Raw genomic sequence first — 25,666 nt, forward strand, 5'->3', positions numbered from 1 at the left:
GCAATTGCAAACTCGGGATAAATCTATAGGGGGCCTAGAACTGCAAAGAGGTAGCCATGGGGGACGCGACGGGGGACGCAGGCAGCGTGACGGACTGAGCCAACTCGTCCAGGCTCAGACTCAGGTCCTCCACGTTCGTCTTCTGCCACGTTGCTGCTGCTGGTGCTTGCTCTGTGGCGCTGGGAGCTCTCTCTCCTGTAGGCTTCACGATGAACCGCTGCGCCCTTGCCGTTAGCGGAGACAGAGTCATGTCGGAACTGTTGCTGCCAGTCCTGCTGGACAGCGAACCCAAACTTGACCAGACCGAGGGAGAAGACAGCGACGTAGCGTTGGAGGCTCCATTGCTGCTGCTGCTGCTGCTTGCACACTTGCGCGGACTAGGGCTCTTGCCTGTTTTGTTGCGACGACCCGGAGAGTTTCCACCCCCGAGGTGCTGGTAGCTCTCCTGGCTGCATCTGGCCAGCTTCTTGTAGAACTCGAGCTCGTCGGTGAGCAGCCGACACTTCTCCTGCGACATAATGATTTGCTGCTTGAACAGGCCCTGGTACTCTTGCAACGAGTTCTGCAGACAGCCGATGTGTGTCTCTTGGTTGCTCAGCCGCGTCTCGCACGCGCGATTCTTCATCTCGAGTTGGCTGCATGCAACGTTGCACAAGTTCGCCTGGAACTCCAGCTCCTCAATCCGCGTCTTCAGTCGCGCGTTCTCGATCATGATGTTGTAGCTCTCACCGCTGAGCGACAGCCGCGCATTTTCTGACAGGTAGTGCAGCTGGAGCTTGAGCTCCACGATCTGTCGTGACAACACATCGGCATCGGCGTGGTGCACGCAGTTGGGCGTCGCGCACGGCGGCATTGCTCCTTGGAGCGAGGGCAGCGCGGTCAGGACGGCCTCCTTAATCGGCGAGGCTGCTTTCAGAGCTTCTTGAGCAGCCGGCAACGTGACTGCTTTTGACACCTCGCCAGTGCTTGTGGTAGCAGTAGCTGGCTGTTTGGATTGCTGTGTCGAGTTCTCACCCTGGGTCTCCAACCGCGACTCGAGTGACTTTCGCCAGGTATCGCTCTCTAGCCAGACCTTGAGCGAAGGTGCAGCAGCTTCTCGAGCAGTACTATCCCCTCCCGCAGCATCTTCGTGGCGACTCGAGAGGGTTAGAATCGGCCTGCCAGTGGACAAATCGACCGTCACCTCGTCGAGCTTCTTCTCGAGCGTTTCCAGGACACCAAACAAGCGTTTGTTTTCTTCCTCCAACGCCTGATTCGCTAGCTCGAGCTTGGTGATCTTGGCATCGGTCTGTGCTGGATCGTGTTCGTCTTCTTCGTCGTCATCTCCGTCCTCTTCCTCGTTATCACCCTCTTGGCTAGAATGGTCCCCATCCGAGGTGTCAGTATCCTGGGGCTTGCCCGTTTCTAGTGAGAGCGTTATAGTTGAGCCGCTTGTGTCAGACTCCATTTCATCAGGGAGCTGGTTCTCTTGGTACTTCGCAGCCAGTAGTCGTTGGAGCTCGTCGATCTTGCGATTCTTCGCCTCCATGTCTTCCATCGCGCGCTGGTATAGCTCCTTAAAGAGAATCCCGGTCGCGTAACCCGCCCCGCCTTCACCCCCGTCAGTGCGCTGAACGACAGGGTTTTTGATCTCCTTGGCACGCAGCCCGAAGCGAAGAGTGGAGATGGTCTCGGCCATATTGTACGAGCTGCACGAGGCCGCAAGAATAAGACACGTTTTGGCCGTACCTCCCAACGAGTCTTGCAGCAGACGAGTGAGCTTCGAGTCACGGTAAGGCACGTGGCGTTTGCTCTCGCCCAGCGCCTTGATGACGTTGCTGAGGGCCGAGAGCGACTTGTTGATAGCCTTGGCTTCCTGCAGCACCCGCCCGCTGGCGTTGGTCTTGTTCACGAGCTCCGAGCCTGCAAGATCGACAATGTACATGGTTGCGCGCCTTCCGCTCACGGGGCGGACGCACGAAATCATGAGGATCGTGTGACTCCGACTTGAGTCCTTGTTCATACGCGTCGAGGACACGGCGCGGCTGAGCGTCCCGCTCTTGACGAGCTCCATCATGGCGGCTTCCGATTTGCTGGGGATCCGCGTCATCTCTTCGATGTACACGCCATGTTGTGCGCTCTCGCGGATCTTGAGGCCTCCGTTCGTGGGCGTCCCCATGCTGCCGCTGCTGCTGCTACCGGCAGGACTGAGCAGGTCGCGGATTTGCTCCATGTAGATCTCCACGAAGGACACCGTGAGCTCGATCGGGTCGGTCTTGGCGCGCTCCACTTCTTCGTACAGGTCCTTGGCGACGCGCGAGATGATGCCGCCCTCCTCGTCTGCACTGACGAGCACGCCGTCCTTGGGTCCCAGGATCGTGTGCGTCTTGCCGGAGCCCGTCTGTCCGTAGGCGAAGATGGTGCTGCAGCAGGAAGGGAAAGGTGATGAGTGCAGGGTTGCCAGCAGTTGTCAGCTAAAACTCTGCAACGTACCAGTTGTAGCCCTGCAGGAACTCGTGGACGAGCGGCTTGGCCGAGTGCGTGTAGACCTCCTCCTGCGTCGAGTTGGTGTCGAAGACGCGGTCAAAGGTGCAGCGGATCTCGTCCACCTCGCAGCGCTCGTTGCGGAGGAACAAGGTGCGGCCGCCCACGACGGTCGAGCTGCAAGAGGATCACAAACAATGAGCATTTGGACTGAGGGAGGGGACTGACTATCAAGCAGGAAGACGCACCATTGCACGGCCTCCTCGCGCTTCTCGAGCTGGTTCTGCTGGCGCAGGCGACAGAAGACCTTGATGCTGGAGAACTCCGGAGAGCACGAGGCGGGCGGGGAAGCGGTCGCGGTCATTCTCCTGTCGTCCATGGACGGAGCGGGGCTTGCGGGTCTGTCCTGACGGCGGGCGGAGGCGAAACTCGCCCCATGCGCGCCACTATAAATACGGGCCAACTTCAACACATAGAGGCTAATCTCGGCAATTTGCGGCAAGCGAGCTCGGAGCTATTTTGGCGTCCTCTAAGACCAGCTGATCGGTTCCAGCGCCGTCAGCTCCAGTCCCGCGATGACGCCAGCAACAGGTTCATCCGATGCAAGCGAGCTCGGCAAAGCCACCGCAAACTGATATAAACCGAGCGTATCTTTGTACCCCGTCCAAACCGATCGAAAGCCGATCGTACGCGCTTTTCTAACCAATCGCACGCCGCCAGCATTGCTCTCAGCACATCCGAGGGGCTCAAGTCCTGCAGGAAGGAGCCCCTTGCAGCCGTCACTCGCCGAGTTGTCGTCTGAATCCGTCGCCAACATGCAGGAAAGCAGCTCTGCCCAGTTGCGCGCCAGCCGCTCTACCGCCGCGCAGACGAAGCCCGCGGCGCTCATCAAGACGGACGTGGACAGCGAGTTCGCCGAGGAGGAGGGCGAGTTGTTCGCGCCCGAGGAGCAGGCCGCTTCCGGCTTCCAGTGGTCCGAGGTCGTGTGGTACAACGTGGTGGTGCTGGGCGCGTGGCACGTGGGGGCGCTCTACGCGCTGCTGCTGGTCATTCCGCACTGCTCGCTGGCGCAGCTGCTCGTGCTCTGGGGGCTGCTCTGGGTCGTGGCCGGCCTGGGCATCACGGCGGGCGCGCACCGCCTCTGGTCGCACCGCGGCTACAAGGCCAAGCTGCCGCTGCGCGTGTTCCTCATGCTGTGCAACTCGATGGCCTTCGAGGGGACCATCTTCGACTGGTCGCGCGACCACCGCGTGCACCACAAGGGATCGGACACGACGGCCGACCCGCACAACTCGGAGCGCGGCCTCTTCTTCTCGCACATGGGCTGGATCATGGTGCGCAAGCACAAGAACGTGCGCGCGGCCGGTAAGAAGCTCGACTTCTCGGACCTGCTGGCCGACCCCGTCGTGGCCTTCCAGATCAAGCACTACCTCAAGACGGTGCTGCTCATGTGCTACGTGGTCCCCACGGCCCTGGGCTACTACCTGGGCGACGCCTGGGCCGGCTTCTGGGTGGGCGGCGTCTTCCGCCACGTCTGGGTGCTGCACATGACGTGGATGGTCAACAGCGTGGCCCACTTCTTCGGCTACAAGCCCTACGACCGCAAGATCCAGCCCGTTGAGAACCTCATCGTCGCCATCGGAGCGCTCGGCGAGGGCTACCACAACTACCAGTGCGTGGCTGTAGCTATACTACTTATTACTACCTGTGGACAACTGAACTAACTGACTGTTTGTTTGTGCAGCCACAAGTACCCGTCCGACTACGCCACGAGCGAGTGGGGCCTCCTCACGGGCCAGTTCAACCCGACCAAGGCGTTCATCGACTTCTGCGCGCTCATCGGCCAGGCCTACGACCTCAAGCGCAGCCGCACGGCCGCCAGGACCCGCGAGCGCGTGGCCAAGCAGGTGGGCGACGACCGCCAGAAGCTCGGCCTGAGTCCGGCCATGTCGTGGTGGGACCGCCAAATGAGCCAGCTCTTCTTCGGCAAGTCGGAGGCGCAGGTCTTCCACTAAGTAGCCCGCAGCTGCTGCATCGGGTGGCCGTGTATGGATGAGAAATTAACAGGAGAAAAACCAAGTGCAGTGAATGACCGTGTACGATCGAGTGCTTTGTGTGTCGTTGGACTCCGTTGGACTCTCATGAGTCCGCAAGATTTGATGCATGACGAACACCAGCAGCGAAAGCAAAAGTGTAGCCATTTCATCGTTCCGTTCCGGTGCAGCAATAGCGCAACTCAGAGGCAAGGCTGACGAGCATTGACACTCTCGGCTACGACAGGAACCAAACCATATTGAAGACGGGATTGCATTGTCCGCAGTCCCGACCAAGACCAGTTTGTAGCTGCCGGACAACGCGAATCCCCAGCACGAATATGCATCACCATCACTCGGAGACTGGGGCCACCGTAAGAACAGGTTCGCATGCGGCATGAATGCAGGTTTGGCAGCAGTACTGCGAATTCTTGTGGCGGTCAGCTCTTCCACGGAGGAAGACGACAGCCAAGGCTTCACTTCCATCGCAGCGAAGCTCAGCGATTTCTCGCAGCGGAACAGAGCGGAGCCCGTCCAAAATCTAAACGCGGTGATTACCGCCGCTGGATGACTCTGACTTGGAAATTGTATACCTCACAAAGCAATCCACGCGATCCCAAGCAGATCGGCCGTCGGCGCTATCCCCAGCCACCAGCTTCCCCGTGTGCCTCACCATGTTCGCGCTCACTCGTCGACTCTCGTCTCTCTCCTCACTCTCCCCAATGGCCACCCGCGCGCTCTCGTCCGACGCCGTCAACGCGGCGTTGGCCCCGCTCAAGGGCGGCAACTTCATGTCAACGGCGCAGCTGAGCAGCTCGGAGCTGTCGGCGCTGCTGGCCAAGGCGCAGGAGCTCAAGGCCACGTACTCGGACCCTCTGACCAAGGCCACGGCCCCCAAGCCGCTCACGGGCGAAGTCTGCTCCATGATCTTCCAGAAGCGCAGTACGCGCACGCGCATCTCGAGCGAGGTGGGCATGCACCTGCTGGGCGGCAAGGGCCTGTTCCTGTCGTCGGACGACATCCAGCTGGGCGTGAACGAGACGCTCAAGGACACGGCGCTCGTGCTCTCGCGCTTCAACAGCCTCATCCTGGCGCGCGTGTACGGCCACGCCGACATCCTGCAGCTCGCGGAGCTGGCCACGGTGCCCGTCATCAACGCGCTCTCGGACAAGTACCACCCGCTGCAGATGCTGGCCGACTACTTGACGGTCAAGGAGCACTTCGGCGCCTTTGAGGGCCTCACGATCGCCTGGGTGGGCGACGGCAACAACGTGCTGCACGACTTCATGCTGGCCGCCCCCAAGCTCGGCGCCCACGTGCAGATCGCGACCCCCGAGGGCTACGAGCCCGACCAGGACGTGGTGGACGAGACCAAGCGTCTCGCGCAGCTGGCCGGCACCAAGGTGCTGCTCACGCGCGACCCCGTGGAGGCCGTCACAGGCGCCAACGTCGTGGCCACCGACACGTGGATCAGCATGGGCCAGGAGGAGGAGGCTCAGAAGCGCCTCAAGGCCTTCGCAGGCTACCAGGTGACCAACAAGATGCTGGAGAAGGCGGCCGACGACCACATCTTCCTGCACTGCCTGCCGCGCCACCAGGACGAGGTCAACGACGAGGTACAGATACTGTACCATGCTAATTGCTCTTGTGCTGCGACTAATTCATGTGCTGATACCTACGCTGCAGGTGTTCTACGGACCGCGCTCGGTGGTCTTCGACGAGGCCGAGAACCGGCTGTGGACCGTCATGGCCGTCTACTCGGCGCTGCTGGGCAAGTTCTGAGCCACTTTCTATCTGTAGGAGCCATCTAATTGAATGCAGACTCCCTCTTGAACTCCTAGCTCCATCGTTACATATCCAAAGCGTGAAGCGGCGGCGGCGCTTGGCACTTTGTTCATTCGCAGACGCGCCCGGCAGACGTTGGGCTACCGACTGCAGCGATGGGCGGCGAAGACGGCGAGCGCGCGTCGGCCAAGAATGAGGTGAACCCGCTCAAGTACATCGAGCAGCGGGTCGCGTCCGCCTTCCCGGCGCTCGTTGGCCCGAAGTTCACAGCCAAGTACGCGACCGAGCCGAACGAGTACGTCACGACCGTGAGACTCCGTAGGTTTCCGTCCTTGCTCACTGACGCTGCTCTCGTACGCACAGGAATTGCGTCAAGGAGTTCCTGGACAACGAAGACGTGACCATGCTCGCCTTCTCGGGAGACAACGTCATCGCGTCCATCAAGATGCCCGGCGCGCTCCCTCGAGGCAAGACCGTGTGCTTCACCAAGTTCCACAAGACGGCCATCACGTCCAAGAACGTCCTCAGCGACATCATGGTGAACGAGCTCACCCCGAGCAGTGTCGAGTACCTGGAGAGGATGGTGTCCGAGGTCTACCTGCCGCTCTTCTCCAACGCCGCCAACCAGGAAGGCTGGGGCGAAGTGGCCTCGAAAGAGGTGGTGGACAAGTTCCACTCGTACATGGCCTCGGTCTCCATCATCAGCGGCGCCACCAAGGGCGAGACGTGTCTGCCGCTGCCTCCCATCGACGGCAACGCGACCAACCTGAGCAACAAAGTGTCGCTGCTCGAGGGCTCCATCGTCATCTGGACCAAGCAGATTAAAAACGTGCTCAAGCAGGACCCCGAAGACTTGCTCAAGCAGGGGCTCCACCCGACGCCGGACGCCGAGATCGAGTTCTGGAAGCTCAAAGCGGCCAACCTCAACTCCATCTTCGACCAGTTGCAGTCCAAGAAGGTGCGCAAGATCCTGACGGCGCTCGACCGCTCCAAGAGCACGTACTGCACCACGTTCGCGCGGCTGTGCAAGGAAGTCTTCACGGCGCGCATCGAGGCAAACGACAACATGAAGTACCTGCGGACGCTGGAGGAGTGGTTCATCCGACTCAACAACGACGAGGACTTCCCCGCGCTCACGGAGCTCTTCAAGCCCATGCTGCACATTATCCTGCTCATCTGGAAGAACTCCAAGCACTACAACACGCCTGCGCGCCTCGTCGTCCTCATGCGGGAGATCTGCAACTCCCTCATCAACCAGGCGCGCAAGTACTTGAGTGGCGAGCTCATCTTTGCTCTCATCGACCAGGACGAAGCGGGCCAAGGCCGTCGAGCAGCTCAAGACCACGCTGCAGGTGTGCTCGGCCTTCAAGAGCACCTACTTCGACTACAAAGCCACCGCCAACGCCGAGTGTCCGTCGAACCCGTGGCGTATCCAGGGCAACGCGCTCTTCGTGCGCCTTGACAGCTTCCTGGAGCGCTGCCATGACATCCTCGACCTCACGCAGACCATTGTGCAGTTCAGCAAGCTGTCCAAGATCGAGGTGGGCGGCACCAAAGGCAAGACGCTGACGCTGAGCGTCCAGCAGATCCACGCAGACTTCACAGAGGCCGTCAACACGTTCAAGGGCGTGTCACTCGACATCATGGACGTGGGCGCGTCCAAGTTCGACGACAACTTCTACGACTTCCGGTGCAAGATCAAGGAGCTCGAGCGACGGCTAGGGTCTGTGCTGACGCAGGGCTTTGACGACTGCTCCACCATCTTCGGGCGGTTTAAGCTGCTCGACTCGTTCGAGGGTCTTCTCAACCGCCCGATCATCCAGGACGAGCTGGAGAAGAAGCACGTCGCGCTGGTTCAGAGCTACGGACACGACCTGAAGCTCGTGCAGGAGCTGTTCCTGCACTGCCGCGATGCTCCTCCCATCAGCTGGAACTTGCCGCCAGTGGCTGGTGCACTCACGTGGTGCCGTGGACTCGTGGAGCGCATCGAGCACCCGATGAAGAAGCTGCGCGAGCTCAACCAGAACGTGATGGAGCGAGAGGAGGCCAAAGAGGTCTACAAGGTCTACGGCACCATCATGGCGTCGCTGCAAGAGTACGAGAACCAAAAGGTGGAGGAGTGGAGTCGCGATGTGGAGGCGTCTTCGCAGGCGAAGCTCAAGCTGCCGCTGTTGCTGCGCCACCCGCAGACTCGCTGCCTCCGCGTCAACTTCGACCCTGCACTCGAGAAGCTGCTGCGGGAGATCAAGTACCTGAGGCTGCTCAGCATCGACGTGCCGCAGTCAGCGCTCCAGATCTCGACCAAAGAGGAGACCTTCCGCAAGTACCGCGGCGAGCTCATGTACATCGTCGAGCCCTACAACGCCATGATCGAAGGCATCCACCCGCTGGAAGAGCCGCTGGTGCGCCGGCACATCCAGAACATCGACGCATGCGCTGGACGAGGCATCGAAGAGCTCAACTGGAAGAGCGCAGGCATCGACACGTTCATTGACGAGTGCCGCAAGGCGGTGGAAGGTGCGAACGAGATCGTGATCAACCTCAAGGACAACCTCAACACGATCCAGGAAACGCTTGGCGCGTGGAACTCGCCGCTGCTGGAGCGCCAGGCGAAGCCGGTGGCTGTGGCGGAGCACGAACGCCAACACAAGAGCTACATTGTGCAGCGGACACTGAAGATTCGCGAGGGCGCCACAGAAATCCACCGGCGGCTGAAGCAGTCCAACACGGGGATCGTCGGGGTCAACAGCGCGCAGTGGAAGGCCTACGTCGACTACGTCAATAACATTGTTGTCAACGGCGTGGCGCGCGTCATCTGCTCGTCGTTGGAGTTCTTAGCAAAGCAGCTCGACCCGTCCGGAGGGAAGGACGGAGGCGTTAGTGAAGCACCTCCGCCTCGGGAAGGAGGCCCCAAGTCGACCAAAGACCATCAGAACCGCCTGCCAATGCTGGAGATCAAGCTAGATCTGATCGCGAATCGGGTGCAGTTCAACCCCAGCATAGGCGAGAACCACGGCAAAGGACTGAGCGACACGATTCAGATGTGGATCAACTCGTTCTTTAACGTGGCGACCGCCGTCAAGCGCCTCGACTCCGATGGAGGAGGGTCGTACCTCAAGGAGATGCACTCAGACATGACGATCTCCATGATGCTTGCGACCATCAGCGAGTACGAGGAGGAGAACGAGGCGATGCTGGTAACTTTCAAGCGCAAGTACGACGGATACGGATACCTGTGGGAGGCGGACATGGCGGCTCACTTCCAGACCTTCCTAGCCACGGCCACAGTACCAGGCGCTAACGGTGGCGCAGACATGCTCAACCTGGAGAAGTTCAACACGGAGATCACGAAGTACGAGCAAGTGGCGAGCGAGATAGAGAACCTGACGACGCCTACAGACATCGGGTGGCTACGCGTGAACTCACAGCCCATTAAGACAGCCATGCTCACGTGGGTAAGCAAGTGGGTCTACCAGTACACGACGTATCTGCACCAGCACGTGGTGAACAAACTCTCCGGACTGCACGAGTTCATGGAGACTGTTATCAAAGGGCTGGAGGAGCAAGTCGCCGACAAGAACAAGGACGCGCTGAAGCGAGTCATGACGCACATTCGCGATGTTCGCAAGCAAATGGACGCCACGAACGCGCTCTTCGACCCGTTGCGAGAAGCTGTTCATCTGCTAAAGCTGCACGGCATCAACGTGGAGGATACGAAGATTGGCGACCACGCAGTGCAGGATTACCTGGAGGCTGCTCCGATGCAGTGGGAGGCCATTGTGAACAAGACGTTCAAGAAGAAGGAGGAGATCATGCCGCTGCAAATGGCCGAGGTCGAGTCCATCAAGGAAGAGCTCGAGTCGTTCTTCCTGGACATGCGCAAGTTCCGCAACGAGTTCCGAACCACGGCTCCGTTCAGCTTCCAGGGCACGCCAAACGATGCCTACGCGCAGATGAACAGCTTTGCCTCGGCCCTGCACAAGAAGATGCAAATGGCTCGGGAGTTCAACGAGCTCGAGGAACTGTTTGAGCTCCAAGTGTCCAAGTACCAGGAGACAACCGACACCCTGTACGAGTTGCAGCAGCTGAAGAAGTGTTGGGACCTGAAGGACCTGGTGCTGGCCACGTTTGATGACTGGAAGAGCACGCTGTGGACCAGCATCCAGACGGACACCTTCGAAGGCTACACGCGCGCCTTCATGAAGCAGCTGAAGATGGAGGCGACCGAGCACCAAATGATCAAGGGGTGGCAAGTCTACAAGGACACGGAGCAGCTCGTGAAGAACATGTCGACGGTGCTCCCGCTGATCAATGACCTCCACTCGGAGGCTATGCAAGACAGGCACTGGAAGGCGCTGTCTACCATCTGCCATGTTAAGGCGATCGAGCCGAAAGACCCCAAGTTCAGCTTGGCGGACCTGCTGAAGCTCAACCTCCACCTGCACGTGGACGACGTGGGCGAGATCGTGGAGACAGCCAACAAGGAACAGAAGATCGAGAAGAAGCTCAAGATGATCGAGGAATTGTGGCAGCGGCTGACACTCGAGTACGTGCCGCACAAGGATTCGGGCACGTTCGTGGTCAAGCCGTCGGAAGAAGTGGTGGAGTCGCTGGAAAGCAACCAGCTCGAGCTGCAGACCATGATCGGCATGGGCAAATTCGTCGAGTTCTTCAAAGACCGCGTGCTAGCGTCCCAGAAAACGCTGGGCCACGTGGAGGAGGTGCTGAAGGAGTGGGTGTCGGTGTCCAAGCAGTGGGCTTCGCTCGAGAGTATCTTCTTGAGCTCGCCCGATATCCGCAACCAGCTTCCGGACGACACGCGGACGTTCGAGTCCATCGACTCGAACTTCAAGGACCTGATGAAGAACGCCGTGATGGAGCCCAATGCGGTGCTGGCTTGCTCCGTCGACAACCGCCTCGAGTCGCTCAAGGAGATGACTGCGATGCTGGAGAAGTGCCAGAAGTCGCTGAACGAGTACCTGGACAAGAAGAAGAAGATCTTCCCTCGGTTCTACTTCGTGTCGAACGTGGCGCTGCTGGAGATCCTGTCGAACGGCAACAACCCGAAGAAGATCATGCCGTTTCTCGGAGACTGCTACGACTCCTTGTGCGACCTCGTCTTTGAGGACGACTCGCCGAACACGGCGCACACGATGGTGGCCAAGGACGGCGAGTCCGTCCGACTGCCCACGATATTCGTCATGGCGGGCGCAGTCGAGAGCTGGCTGAACGAGCTGACGGAGGCCATGAGGTTCTGTCTCCGCAAGGAGATGCACGACTCGATCGAGACGGCGGCCAACTGGGACGTGGAGAAGCCTCGCCACCAGTGGCTGTTTGACTACCCAGCCCAAGTTGTGCTCAACTCGACGCAGATTTACTGGACCGAGGAGACGGAGATGGCTCTGGAAGAGTTTGAGAACGGCCAGGAAGACTCGGTCAAGAGATACCTGACCGTGTGCAACCAGCGCCTGGAGCAGTTGATTAACCTCGTGCTAGGCAACCTTTCTAGCCCCGATCGCTGCAAAATCATCGCCCTCATTACACTTGACGTGCACTCGCGCGACGTGGTGAAAAAGCTGGTCGACGAGAAGGTGGAAGGCCCGCTCAGTTTCATGTGGCAGCAGCAGCTCCGCTTCATCTGGCGCCAGGAGAACTACGACGTGGACATCCGAATTACCGACTTCCGGTCCAAGTACTCGTACGAATGGATTGGCAACACCGGTCGTCTTGTGATCACGCCTCTAACAGATCGATGCTACATCACGCTGACCATGGCGCTGAGGCTGTTCTTGGGCGGCGCTCCTGCTGGGCCTGCGGGTACTGGCAAAACCGAGACGACGAAAGATTTGGCGCGTGCCATGGCCTTGTGCTGCTACGTGTTCAACTGCTCGGACCAGATGAACTACCAGACCATGGCAGACATCTTCCGCGGCCTGTGCCAGACTGGCACTTGGGGCTGCTTCGACGAGTTCAACCGCATCAACATCGAAGTGCTCAGTGTGGTGGCTACCCAGGTCAAGTGCATCCAGGACGCTATCGTGTTTAATGCTATCCCCGCCAACCGAGAGGCAAAGTACCAGACGCTGCCGGCCGGCACGCCGCCCGTGGTCGTGGGCGAGTTTGAGTTCATGGGAGCCTCGGACCGGATCACGCTCATTCCGACGTGCGGCTTCTTCATCACGATGAACCCTGGCTACGCTGGGCGAACGGAGCTGCCTGAAAACCTCAAGGTGCTCTTCCGATCGTGCGCTATGATCCGACCCGACTTGAAGCCCATCTGCGAGAACATGCTCATGTCCGAAGGATTCCAGCAGGCACGCACTCTGGCCATCAAGTTCGTGACGCTGTACGAGCTCAGTGGCGAGCTGCTCTCCAAGCAGTTCCACTACGACTGGGGTCTCCGTGCTGTCAAGTCGGTGCTTCGTGTCGCTGGCATTCTGAAGCGTGCGGAGCCGGACGTCGAGGAGGATAAGGTGCTCATGCGTGCACTGCGTGACTTCAACACGCCCAAGATCCCTCACCACGACACGCCGATCTTCCTCCGGCTCATCAACGATCTATTCATTGGCGTTGAGGTGGCCCCCAAGGTCAACGTTGAGCTGAGAGAGAAGGCGGTGGCCGTGTGCAAAGCCAACAACCTGCAGCCTGACGACTCCTTCATCCTCAAGATCTGCCAGCTGCAGGAGCTTATCGATGTGCGCCACTCGGTCATGCTGCTGGGCCCTGCTGGCTGCGCAAAGACGACGACGTGGCAGGCTCTTGCCAAGTGCTGGAACCTCGGCAAGGAGAAGAAGATCTGCGTGTACGAGACGCTCAACCCCAAGGCCGTGACGTCCGACGAGCTCTATGGTTACATGACGCTCTCGAAAGACTGGAAAGACGGCGTGCTGTCCATTATCATGCGTGGTATGGCCAAGAACTACTCCGAGCAGGGCTTCTACGAAAGCCAATCGTACAAGTGGGTGGTGCTCGACGGCGATATCGACGCAGTGTGGATAGAGTCCATGAACACGGTCATGGACGACAACAAGGTGCTTACGCTCGTGTCGAACGAGCGGATCCCGCTGAGTAGTGCCATGCGGATGGTCTTCGAGATCAATTCGCTGAAGAATGCCACGCCCGCTACGGTCTCTCGAGCGGGTATCCTGTTCATCAATGAGATTGATATCGGCTGGCGTCCATTCATGGAGTCGTGGGTGGCGAAGCGCGAGGAAGAAGTCGAACGGACGTATCTGCCAGGCCTCTTTGACAAGTACGTGGACCCGATCTACGACCTGATGCGCAAGGGCTACAAGCAGGTGGCTCCGGTGCGTCTTATCAACCAGGTGTCGACAATTTGCTACCTGCTTGAGGGGCTTCTGGGCAACATCCCAACGGAGAAGAAGAACCCGGAGGTGATCGAGTCGATCTTTGTCTTCTGCGCGACGTGGGCCTTCGGAGGGCCGCTCATCGTTGACAAGAGTATTGACTACCGCAAGAACTTCCACGAGCTCTGGTGCTCTACGTTCACCAACATCAAGTACCCGAAGGAGGGTCTGTGCTTCGACTACTTCTACAACCTCGAGTCAGGAGAGTTCGAGAGCTGGAGCACCAAGGTGCCAAAGTACGCACCCGGCTCCATCGGCAATGGTCCGGCCGACACGCCGTTCAACTCGATTGTGATCAGCACGAATGACTCGGTGCGGATTCGCTTCCTGGTGGAGACGCTCGTGGCGCGTCAGCGGCCGGCAATGCTTGTGGGGGGCAGCGGCACGGGGAAAACCACAATCCTCAAGAACTTCCTGCGTGAGCTCGACGACGACATGCTCTTCTCGACTATCAACATGAACTACTACACGGACTCGGCCAAGCTGCAGCAGCAGCTCGAGTCGGTCATTGACAAGCGCTCGGGTCGCATGTTCGGCCCGCCGGCCACGAAGAAGCTCATCTACTTCATCGACGACTTGAACCTGCCGTACATTGAGACGTACGGCACTCAGAACTCGTTGGCTCTGCTGCGGCAGCACATGGACTACAGGACCTTCTTCGACCGTATCGACTTGGGCTTCCGGAAGGAGATCGTGGACGTCCAGTACCTGTCGGCTATGAACCCCACGGCGGGCTCCTTTATCATCGACGAGCGCCTGCAGCGGCACTACGCGCTCTTCGCATGCATGATGCCTGGCCGCGAGGACCTCAAGACCATTTACAACTCGATCTTGAGGGGCCACATGCAGAATGCCGGCTTTGCCTCGCAAGTGATGACCGTGTGCGAGCACATTGTCAACGTGTCGATCCTGCTGCACGAGGAAATGGTCAACAGGTTCCTCCCGAGTGCCACCAAGTTCGTCTACAACTGGAACATGCGCGAGTTGTCGAATATTTTCCAGGGCCTCACGCGTTCCAAGGGCGAGTTCTTCCCTACGGGGTACTCGTTCACGCGGCTGTGGGTGCACGAATCCACGCGAGTCTTCTGCGACCGCCTCATCAACGACGAGGACATCGCCAAGTTCGGTGACCGGATCCGCGAGGTGACCAAGAAGCTGCTGCCGGACTTGGACCAGGTGGCGCTTTTCAATGACCAGCCCCCACCGCCACCAGGCTCCGAAGACAACGCCCCCGTGCCTGTGAACATCTTCACGACGTTCGCAACTGCAGTGGCCGGTGCGGACAGCGTGTACATGCCAGTGTCCTCCATGAAGGCACTCAACAAGGTGCTGGTCGAGCAGCTCGATGACTACAACTCCAAGTACTCCATGATGAACTTGGAGCTCTTCGACAACGCCATGGAGCACGTGACGCGCATCTGCCGCATCATCGGGAACCCAGGAGGCAACGCGATGCTCATCGGTGTCGGCGGAAGCGGCAAGCAGTCTCTGTCGCGTCTGGCGTCGCACATCTGCGGCTTTGATGTACGTCAGCTGTCGGTCACGTCCAACTTCCGTATTGAGGACCTGAAGGAGAATCTGGCCGAGATGTTCAAGATCGCAGGTGTGCAGGGCTTGCCGCTCGTGTTCCTGATCACCGACTCGCAGATTGTGAACGAGCGGTTCCTCGTGTACATCAACGACATGCTTTCGTCCGGCTGGATCCCAGATCTCTTCCCGAAAGAGGATCTCGATGGGCTGCTGGGTGCGCTGCGAAGCGAAGCCAAGGCCAATGGTGTCCCCGACGCGATGGACGCACTCATGGACTTCTTGTTGCTGCGTATTCGACTCAACTTCCGCGTGATCATGTGCTTCTCTCCGGTGGGCGCCGTGTTCCGAGTGCGTGCTCGTCGTTTCCCGGGTCTAGTGAACTGCACCGTCATCGACTGGTTCCACCCGTGGCCTCGCGATGCGCTGGTGCGTGTTGCTTCCAGCTTCCTGGAGAAGTTCGAGGACATCGGAGACGCCCCACTCCAGCGCAGCCTCGCGAACCACATGGCCGACGTGCACATTTCCGTGACGGACATGAGCAAGAACTACTTCGAGACGCAGCGCAGGTATAACTACGTGACGCCCAAGAGCTTCCTGGAGCTCATCAGCTTCTACGAGATCCTGCTCAAGCAGCGGAAGGAGGACATCCAGCGCCAAATCTCTCGCCTGGACGATGGACTCTCCACGCTGCGCAAGACGTCGGCCGATGTGGCCGAGCTGCAGGTGGATCTGAAGCACACGATGGTCAAGGTCGCGGAGAAGCAGGCGTCCACCGACCAACTGCTCGAGCAAATGGGCCGCGAAAAGGCAGGCGCTGAGGTGCAGCAGGAGAATGCCAACAAGGAAAAGTTCAAGGCCGAAGCGGCTAGTGCCGCGGCAGCAGAGCTGGCTGGCGAGGCCGAAAAGGAGTTGAGGCAGGCCAAACCGGCGATGGATGCGGCTGCGGCGGCTGTGGATTGCCTGTCGAAGCCTGCTATCACGGAGCTCAAGAGTCTGCCCAAGCCGCCCGCAGGCGTGGAGAATGTCACCAAGGCATGCCTCATCCTGGTGGAGAAGGAGTACAAGAACCACAAATGGGACCGCGCCAAGAAGATGATGAACAACGCTGGTGCTTTCTTGGACGCACTCAAGGACTTCAAGGGCGAGGATATCCCCGAGGCAGACATCGCTCGGATCGAGCCCCTGATCGCAGACCCCGAGTTCACCGCCGAGAAAATGGCGTCCAAGAGCTCCGCTGCGGCCAACATTTGCTCGTGGGTCGTCAACATCTACACGTTCAACCGCATCTACGTGCGTGTCAAGCCCCTCATGGACTCGCTCGAGGCTTCCAGGAAGAAGAAAGAGGAGGCGGAGGAGCAGCTTGCGCGCGCAATGGGCCAGGTCGCGGAAGTGCAGAAGCGGCTTGAAGCGCTCGAGAACACTCTGCGTCAAGCGACGGAGGAGAAGCTCAAGGTCGAGGAAATGAAGGAGTCGTGCGAGAACCGGTTGCTGCTAGCTGGCAAGCTCGTGAACGGCCTGGCGAGTGAAAACGAGCGTTGGGGGATTGAGATCGAGCAGCTCAAGAACTCGGGTGTCATGGTGGTTGGCAACTCGCTGCTGGCCGCCGCCTTCGTGTCGTACATCGGCGCTTTCGACCAGGCCGTGCGTAAGGAGCTGTGGCAGCAGACCTGGTTCCCAGACCTGGTTGCCAAGGGGATCCCTATCACGGAGGGCATCGATCCGCTGTCGATGCTAACGACAGAGGGCAAGAACGCCAAAATGATGAGCGAAGGCCTACCTGCAGATCGTATCTCGATTGAGAACGGCGCCATCATCACCAGCTGCAAACGCTGGCCGCTGGTGATCGATCCGCAGCTACAAGGCATCAAGTGGCTCCGCGAGAAGGAGAAGGACCGCGGCCTTGTGGTGCTGCAGTTGAGTCAGAACCAGTGGCTGCGCAAGACCGAGACGGCTATCGTGAATGGCCACGTCCTCATCATCGAGAACATCGGGGAAGAGATTGACGCCACGCTGGACCCGGTGCTCGGGCGAGCCGTGTACAAGAAGGGGTCCAACCTCTTCTTGAAACTGGCCGGCGAGGAAGTGCAGTACGACCCCAACTTCTTCATGTACTTGCAGACGAAGCTGTCGAACCCGCACTACAAGCCTGAAATCGCGGCGCAGTGTACGCTCATCAACTTCATTGCCACGGAGAGTGGTCTAGAGGACCAACTGCTGGAGAAGGTGGTCAAGAAGGAGCAGCCAGAGCTCGAAGCGCGAAAGCAGGAGCTGGTGCTGGCCTTCCAGAAGTTCAAGATCGACCTCGTGGAGCTCGAGGATCAACTGCTGGAGCGTCTCGCCAACGCCCCCGACGATATCCTGAGCGACGTCCCCCTTATCGAGAGTCTGGAGGAGACGAAGAAGAAGGCGACGGACATCTCCATCTCGGTCAAGAAGAACCAGGAGACGGAGATTGTCATCAACAACACGCGCGAGCTGTACCGACCTGTTGCCGCGGAGGGCGCCATGCTCTACTTCCTGCTCACGACGCTCAGCGCCATCGACCACATGTACCGATACAGCCTGGACTCGTTCATCACGTTCTTCTACAACTCGATCGACCGAGCCCAGCAGAGCGACAAGCAGAGCGAGCGCGTGCTCAACTTGCGTGAGTCGTTGCGGATCACCATCTACACGTGGGTGGCTCGCGGCCTGTTCGAAGCGCACAAGCTCATTTTCCTCTCCCAGCTCACGTTCAACCTCATGCGTCGTGGCATCCTGGGCGACGACGTGCGAGTGCAAGAAGCGTACATGCAGTTCCTGCTGCGCGGACCCAAGAAAGCGGCGGGAGGTGGAGGTGAAGAGGAAGCCAACCCTATCGACTGGTTGCCACCGGCTCAATGGAGTGCCATCAACATGTTGGCGCAGCTCGAGGAGTTCCAGAAGATGCCACAGGACCTCAAGGAGGCGTCGTCGCGCTTCCGTGAATGGTACAACCACGTGACGCCCGAGTCGGAGAAGCTGCCGCTGGATTGGGCCGGACTCGATCGCACGCCGTTCCTGAAGCTTCTGGTTGTGCGCTGTTTGCGTCCGGATCGGATGACGGTGGCTGTGAACGAGTTCGTGCGGCAGGTTCTGCCCAACGGAAGCAACTACTGCGACTGCGACTCGGCACTCAACACGTTGCAGGTCATGGACAACTCGTACCTGGATTCGACGCCAACGACACCGCTGTACTTCATCCTGTCTCCGGGTGCCGATGTGGTGGCTGGCGTGGACAAACTCAGTATCAAGTACGGCTTCGAGCGAGGCGTGAGCTACCACAACGTGTCAATGGGCCAAGGACAGGATGTGTTCGCGATGGATCGCCTCGAGGTTGCCCACCGCAATGGCCACTGGGTCATCCTCAACAACATCCACTTGATGCCACGCTGGTTGCTAGCGCTCGAGAAGAAGCTAGACGAGTTCGCCCTGGAAGGTTCGCACAAGAACTTCCGCTTGTTCCTGACGTCGGACCCGTCCAACTCCATCCCCATCGGCGTGCTCAACCGCTGCATCAAGCTGACAAACGAGCCGCCGTCCGGTCTCAAGGCCAACTTGAAGCGAGCCTTCGTGAGCTTTGCCAAGGAGTACATCGAGGAGGCTGAAGGCAAGGTCAAATCCATTTTGTTCGGCCTCTGCCACTTCCACGCCGTGCTCATGGAGCGCAAGATGTACGGCCCTCTGGGCTTCAACATGATGTACCCCTTCTCGCTCGGCGACCTGCGCGACTCCGCTATCTGTCTGCAGAACTACCTCGAAAGCTCAGCAGGCGGCAAGATCCCGTGGGCCGATCTTCGCTACATCTTCGGTGAGATCATGTACGGCGGGCATATTGTGAACGACTTCGATCGGCTGCTAGCCAACACGTACCTGGACTTCTACATGCGCGACGAGCTGCTGGACGAGATGGAGATGTTCCCTTTTGTCGGCGATGAAAAGGGTCCGTCCTTCATGTGTCTTGCACCTTCGTCCTATGACAAGTACCTGGAGCACATCGAGACGGAGCTCAAGACGGACTCGCCGCTGGCCTTCGGACTGCACCCGAATGCAGAAATCGATTTCCGTACGACGCAGTCCGAGAACCTGTTCCGGACGTTGATGGAGCTGCAGCCACGAGATGCCGCAGCAGGCGACGCTACCATGAGTCCGCTCGAGCTGGCAAAGCAGGGTCTAGAGATGGTGCTCTCGCGCATCGGCGAGAAGAAGTTCGAGTGCGACGAGATCTCGCGCAACCTCGAAGAGATGGGGCCGTACCAGAACGTGTTTATCCAGGAGTGCGAGGCCATGAACGGGTTGCTAGCCGAGGTTGTCCGATCGCTGAACGAATTGTCGCTAGGGTTTGCCGGTGAACTCACCATGTCGGACGCCATGGAGGCCGTGCAGGAGTCGCTGTTCCTGGATCGTGTACCGAAGTCGTGGGAGAAGCTCGCTTTCCCGTCCATGCGCCCACTTGGCTCATGGCTCACGAACCTCGAAGCACGACTGCTGCAACTGGAGGAATGGACGCAAAACCCGGCAGACATCCCTCGCGTCACGTGGCTCTCGGGCATGATCAACCCGCAGTCGTTCCTGACCGCAATCATGCAGGTCACGGCCCAGAAGAACCAGTGGGAGCTCGACAAGCTCGTGATCCAGACAGACGTGCTCAAGCGCCGCAACGGCGAAGTGGACGCTCCATCGCGCGACGGAGCCTACATTCACGGCCTGTACCTCATGGGTGCGCGCTGGGACGTGCAGAACAACACGGTGGACCGCTCGCACCCCAAGGAAATGTTCTCCCCCATGCCCGTCATCAACTGCAAGGCGGTGGCTTCCGACAAACTCGACATCAAGGGGTCGTACGTCTGTCCGTGCTACAAGACGGAGTTCCGTGGACCCACCTACGTCTTCTCGGCGCAGCTCAAGTCCAAGTCGCCACCTGCTCGCTGGGTTCTCGCGGGCGTCGCGCTCATCATGGACATCGTCTAGTCAGTCAGTCGTTAGCAATCAAGCAACACAACACAACCGTAAAGTGCTTGCTCAAGCAAAGCAGCAAATGCATTCTATCATCTCTACCCTTGTCTCGCTTTGAGTGTGTGCTGCCTCCAGAGCTCCAACGTCCCCTTGGCAGACGGCGTCAGCTGCAGTTCGTCCCTATCATCCACAAAACACTACATGAACTCCCCATCTAGCACATAAAACCCGTTGCAACCCACTTACAGCATCGTGGATCCTTCCTCCAGCAACTTCTCAGCCGACAAAAGCTGCAGCTCCACCGACTCGAACTTGTCTTCTGGCCCAGCGCGGTACAAATCCCTCAACTCTTGCGCCGAGCACTCGGTCTTGACATGGAAAGCTTAAAAATAACCCAAAATAACCAAAGTCAGCACAAAACATATCACCCTCCTTTCCTCAAATGAATAAAACCCACAGAAACTAGGGGTACAGGCTGCAGACTGTAGCACGAGTCCGAGCAACTTCGGCGGCTGCTGTAGCTCCAGAGCTACATTCACCTCCTCACGGACCTCGTTCGCGATGGACACAAAGAACTCGCGTCTCGCAGCGTCCTCCAGCTGTTTCCTGGTGTCCTCCTGATCCTCCAGTGTCCGCAGAACGTCCTCCGTGAGCTGAATATGTGCAGGCTCTGGGTGTCCTCCAGGCGTGTCCAGCAGCTGCTGGTACAGACCAACACTATTGCTCCGCCGGATGAGCGCCACGTGCCCGTCGCGCGTCTCCAGTGCCGCTGCCACGCCCACTTTACGCGATAAGAAGGCGAACGCGTCGTCCTGCAACTTAAGGCCGTCTCCCAGCAACTGTGCGGCCTGTACTGAGCAGCACGTGCCCACGTACGACGCGTAGTCGGTGAGTCCGAAGTCCAGTTGCAACCTTGCAGGGTTATGTTGCTCGTGCAGCGCCTGCAGCCGGAACTTGGAAGCGTTGAAGACCCGAGGCGTCTCCGTCTTAAGTTGCGCCCAGGCGTCGCGCCTCAGTTGCTCCACGCGCGCGTCCGGGTGCGGAAGGCGGTTGAAGCGTCTGGAAAGCGAGACCGACACCTGTTCCGCACCCAGAGGCGCCTCCAGACTGTGCACCGAGAAGTTCATGAGACGCCGCAGCGGCAGCAGCATGTGAAGGTGGAACTCAGTCGGGAATAGTTGTACGAAATAAAAGGTGGATATGGTGTAGCGTACATGATGCGAGAGCGCAGTTTATCCTGTACCAGTCTGCTCCAGATATACTGTACCAAGTCAGTACAAATTGGACTTCGTCCCAAAAAGATGTTTGGCCAAGAAGAGATTCACCAAATGACTTGAATTTGTAATGGGATATTTCATCCAATCCAAAGACTCGAATGGGTTCGGCAAATGTAGACGGAATTGACAAATTGTCATTGTAAATGGCCTATATTCGCACAAGTAGCAGCAAACACACCCGACATTCGCCCTCCTCACGCCTCTCTTTATTTGGCCGAGAATTGAGCCATGGTTGTTCGATAGCAGAATCTAAGCAGCGCCTTGACAGACTGGCGACGACGTCAGCGCTCCGACAATCTTCAGGATGGGAGGCCGGGCCAATTACGGATACTGACCAGAAGCCTTGTGAAGGCGAGCGTACTCGTTGTAGAGGTTATGGACTTCCTTCGTCCAATTGTCGTCCAGTTTCATATAGTCGCGGGCTGTAAATGAGGAGACATTGTGCTTTAGCCAATTCTTGAAAATCTCCTTCTTGTAAGCACTGTCCGACAGCATCTCGCTTACGATTGGGCTGGTCTTGATGCCCCTCTCTTCGCCGTCGAAGTCAATGTCCTCGTCCACATCTCTGCGGCTCCGCAAGAACCTTTTGCCGTCGCTTTGCCCTGCCGCGAACGACTGAATCTTCTTGGACGACGTCATGGTCAGAGTGGTCAGGTCAGACTTCGCGTTCGCAGAGAGCGCATCGCCGCTGGCGAAGAGGGTGGCAACAGCAGCCACGAGTAGGGCGAAGGGGAGGCGCATGATTCTTAGAGTAAAGGAGAACTTGCTGGGGGGAAGACTTGGACGCTGCGGAGCGAATTGTAGAATGAACTACGAATGGAGACGGCCGGGTTGTGGACTGCTCCGAGACCGTAGTGCTTCACTACTGTGATGATGGAACTCATAGTTAATTCAAACGCATAATCGAGAGTAATCGCTGAATAATCAACTACTGTACCCCTACATGTAGTGCCCACGACACTATACATGTAGTGTGTTGCTAGTTTAATAACACAGGGTCATACAGCAAATCTTAACCTTGGACTATAATGGGCGGAGCACCTCTTTTGTATATTCTCGTCGGCTATCGATTATGCGTTTGAGTTAACTATGCGTTCCATCCTCACAGTAGTGAAGCACTACGGTCTCGGAGCAGTCCACAACCCGGCCGTCTCCATTCATAGTTCATTCTACAATTCGCTTTGCAGCTCCCAAGTCGCCCCTCCTGTCGGGCCGCGGCGAGTGTGAAAAGTGACAACTCTATTCTTTAGCATAGTCTTCAGTCTTACAATCATGGAACCTCCTACGCCAAATACCGCACGAGCCTGAGCATGAGGTATACCTTGTCGAAGCATGGCAAGGACCCTCTGCTTGGTCATATCCACGCCCCCCCTACCTTGCTTGAAGCAGGGTAACAACTTTTCCCCCAAGTTTAATCCTGGAACAGTTGTGCGTATGCGTACAGATGGACACCTGCTTGGTGTTATCTGTGCCGAACCTCCGGTACCTCCAGATTGCCACTGTATTGGTTGAGGTTGGTCTACCATCGTGCCGGCAGCATGATGCAGTGGTAGCTGCTGCGGTGGTTGATACAAAAACTAAATCATTCAATTTTTCTTCATTTTGTTTGCGACGATCCGGTCGTCGCCAAACGTTTCAAATGGCGTGTATTTATACAATAGCTCCTCGGAAGCCCGCTGTGCACGTTGTGTCTTTATTGACCCAAACTACTCAACAACTAGTGGACCCTCGACCTTCTTAGCTTAACATCCGTAGAATGCCGAATAGTATACGGTAAAGTATTAGAGTTCCCTGTTAGGACCTATTTGAGGTACATGTACCGTGCGCTAAAATAGAATACCGTTCGTGAGGTGTGATTCGCTTTATCATTGACAAAGTGCAGTGGGCTTTATGATGATCCTGAAGACTGGTTGATAAGCCGCCACGATGTTTTCAGGGACAAATTTCGCCAGAATATATTGAGGAGCGTTAGTCTCCTCAAAGGAGAGCATGATATTTTTTAAATAAAGTTTCTCTTTGGGCCAGATTTCGTGGTCAAATTGAAACGCCAAGCGCTACTGCGCCGCTGCCGTGATCTCGCAGCCCTCGAGTAGCCCTAGATACTCATCGTTGTCTGTACAACTCCTCGTCAATTTACTTTGCAAGATCCTAGGTCCTTGATGCTCATTTGGTCATTTACTGGTGGGCGGAATTTACAGGACGGCGGTTGGAATTTTTAGGACGATCAATTGTCACAGGATAGTATAATATCTGGGAGGACCGCGATGCATTGAGCACATACTGAACGCAGGCCGACAGCAACCTACGCTAGAGCTAGTTGCCAGCACGTAGATCTTCACCACTGGATCCTGTGCAGATACGACGCGGGATGCGAGAAAGTCTCTTCGATCTTCAAGACGCAGGAGCCCACGGTATCCAGCGACCAGCGGCTGAGCGCGCGTGGGACGCGGTAGCAGGCCATAATCTACGTGTGGGGCTCGACGAATGCAGCTTGGGCGCTGTTGTGGCGATCTTCGGTCTCTTCACGGTTCCTGAAGACGCCACCGTTGAGATGGCGCAACCCACGCCGGGAACAAAGGCTAGTATTATTGCGTTATCACTGAGCGCAAAAGTGCATTGTGGTCGAGCCTCTCGAGGACTCTTACGTCGACAGGCATCCAACGTGATGGAGCACACCACGTTGGTGGACGCATGGATTGCAAAGAGAAGACCAATTTCAACTCTAGATGATGCCGTACGTATTAATTGCATTTGAAGATGGCTACTCGTTAATGTGTACTCACACTGCCTTCGCTACTACGTCTAGGTTTCTTCTGTCGCAGGATCGTTGCTACAGATGGCCAAACAAGCTGTCCGCGACGGCGTTTTCTGTTTTTCTCTGTCTCAGCAGGAAGCTCAACCGCGGATTTACACTGTTAGAAGACGGCCGCAGCCTCAGAAGGAGACAGATTTGTTATCGAGAGATAGAGCGCTTTCGCTGCTCGCTCAATTTTAGACATCAGAAATATGAGATCGCTGAGTCTTTTGCGTAGATTTCCACTACTCAAGTCCATAGGGAGCATCATGCGGAATGGTGGCAGTTTTTGAACTGAATTGCCACAGCACCAATGCATCCATACCTGCTCAGGGGTCCCAGTTGAAAGCCGTACCCCCTCCGGGAAGAGGTGCATAGCGCCACTCCAATTATGAATTGGGTAGGCTGGAGATTGGTCAGCCACGATCTCCTCAACAGCACCATTGTTGGTTTCAGCATCTAGACTTTTATGACCATCAATCCCAGACCCATCGCGTGGGCGAAGGAGCTGTAGCACCCCCTCATCTTCTAGGCGCTTCATAATTGATTGAGTCACAAGTTGGAACCCCAGTTTAAATAGCTCTTTTCTCCATAATGGCTGTAACACCGGACATTAGTCGATCATACATCACATTTTGCGCCTCCGTAAGCTGTTGCATGTCTGCTCTCCGCAATTCTACTGCTTCCTTTAGCTCACTGCGTACAGATTGAAGCTCACCTAGAACTTTAACGTGTGGTGGCACCCCAGTCGGCTGCAATTCATTGTTGTTACAGTCACTTTCCACACGAGATCGTAGTCGGGCTATCAACTCGGCATCGGCAAATAGTGGAGACTGGAACAGAGAATAACCATCCGATAAAATTTGGCGGAGAAATTCAACTTGGTAAATTAGCGAGGCTAAAGCAAATTCAGCCACGAATTCAACGCTTTGGGGCAAACCTAGGAAGGAAATTTCTTTTGCTCTTTGCACTTCTTCTTCGCTGGTAGGGAAGCGAGGAGGTAGAACTGCAAATTCAGGTTGTAGAATAGGAAGGCCGCTAACTGTACGACCCACGAACATATCACCAGCTGCATCGTGGCGGAGATAGTGGTCTTGAACGCCTCCCATCGACCACCCAGCGCGAAGATGGACTGCTTCGGATGGGGGACAAGCCGTCGACCCCGATGAGTAGTACGTTGACGCTCCTTTGCGCATCGAATGTGTTCCAATGTCATCGGCTGTAATTCCACGACGCACTAGCTCTGGACCGACTTCGGAACCTTTCAAGATTCTGCTAAGAACTCTTCTAAACCGCTCGTATTCATCATTGCCTGGGAAAAGGTGAACATCATTGGTATCAAACCCATACGTAGCCCAATAGATTCCTGTTTTCAAAACAAATAAAAAGTTATTGCAAAGAAACAATACCATGAAAGGTTTATCACTTACCAAGAGCTATAAT

The 25,666-nt window shown here is 57.4% G+C and overlaps 6 protein-coding genes across 6 annotated transcripts; 3 read left to right on the top strand and 3 right to left on the bottom strand.

Annotated features, from left to right (window-relative positions):
• Positions 1-34: 34 nt before the first annotated feature.
• On the bottom strand, positions 35-2,842 carry KRP23_13817 (Kinesin heavy chain; the record flags this gene model as incomplete). The annotated part of the gene is made up of 4 exons (XM_067884576.1): positions 35-1,688; positions 1,959-2,402; positions 2,473-2,640; positions 2,712-2,842. The coding sequence occupies 4 exons, from the start codon at positions 2,840-2,842 to the stop codon at positions 35-37; spliced, it is 2,397 nt and encodes a 798-aa protein (XP_067737971.1).
• A 436-nt stretch (positions 2,843-3,278) lies between these two features.
• Positions 3,279-4,478, top strand: KRP23_13818 (Stearoyl-CoA desaturase 5; the record flags this gene model as incomplete). Its single annotated transcript, XM_067884577.1, has 2 exons — positions 3,279-4,135; positions 4,208-4,478. The coding sequence occupies 2 exons, from the start codon at positions 3,279-3,281 to the stop codon at positions 4,476-4,478; spliced, it is 1,128 nt and encodes a 375-aa protein (XP_067737972.1).
• Positions 4,479-5,218: 740 nt separating this feature from the next.
• KRP23_13819 (Ornithine transcarbamylase, mitochondrial) lies at positions 5,219-6,278 on the top strand (the record flags this gene model as incomplete). Its single annotated transcript, XM_067884578.1, has 2 exons — positions 5,219-6,112; positions 6,183-6,278. The coding sequence occupies 2 exons, from the start codon at positions 5,219-5,221 to the stop codon at positions 6,276-6,278; spliced, it is 990 nt and encodes a 329-aa protein (XP_067737973.1).
• Positions 6,279-6,436: 158 nt separating this feature from the next.
• KRP23_13820 (Dynein beta chain, flagellar outer arm) lies at positions 6,437-20,167 on the top strand (the record flags this gene model as incomplete). Its single annotated transcript, XM_067884579.1, has 3 exons — positions 6,437-6,576; positions 6,645-7,691; positions 7,747-20,167. The coding sequence occupies 3 exons, from the start codon at positions 6,437-6,439 to the stop codon at positions 20,165-20,167; spliced, it is 13,608 nt and encodes a 4,535-aa protein (XP_067737974.1).
• An 83-nt stretch (positions 20,168-20,250) lies between these two features.
• KRP23_13821 (Uridine diphosphate glucose pyrophosphatase NUDT22) lies at positions 20,251-21,303 on the bottom strand (the record flags this gene model as incomplete). Its single annotated transcript, XM_067884580.1, has 3 exons — positions 20,251-20,332; positions 20,399-20,534; positions 20,610-21,303. The coding sequence occupies 3 exons, from the start codon at positions 21,301-21,303 to the stop codon at positions 20,251-20,253; spliced, it is 912 nt and encodes a 303-aa protein (XP_067737975.1).
• Positions 21,304-21,750: 447 nt separating this feature from the next.
• KRP23_13822 (uncharacterized protein) lies at positions 21,751-22,170 on the bottom strand (the record flags this gene model as incomplete). The annotated part of the gene is made up of 1 exon (XM_067884581.1): positions 21,751-22,170. The coding sequence occupies one exon, from the start codon at positions 22,168-22,170 to the stop codon at positions 21,751-21,753; it is 420 nt and encodes a 139-aa protein (XP_067737976.1).
• Positions 22,171-25,666: the final 3,496 nt, after the last annotated feature.

The sequence above is a fragment of the Phytophthora ramorum genome (assembly GCF_020800215.1).
Source record: "Phytophthora ramorum isolate Pr-102 chromosome Unknown Phyram_PR-102_s0019, whole genome shotgun sequence".
Lineage (NCBI taxonomy): Eukaryota > Oomycota > Peronosporomycetes > Peronosporales > Peronosporaceae > Phytophthora > Phytophthora ramorum.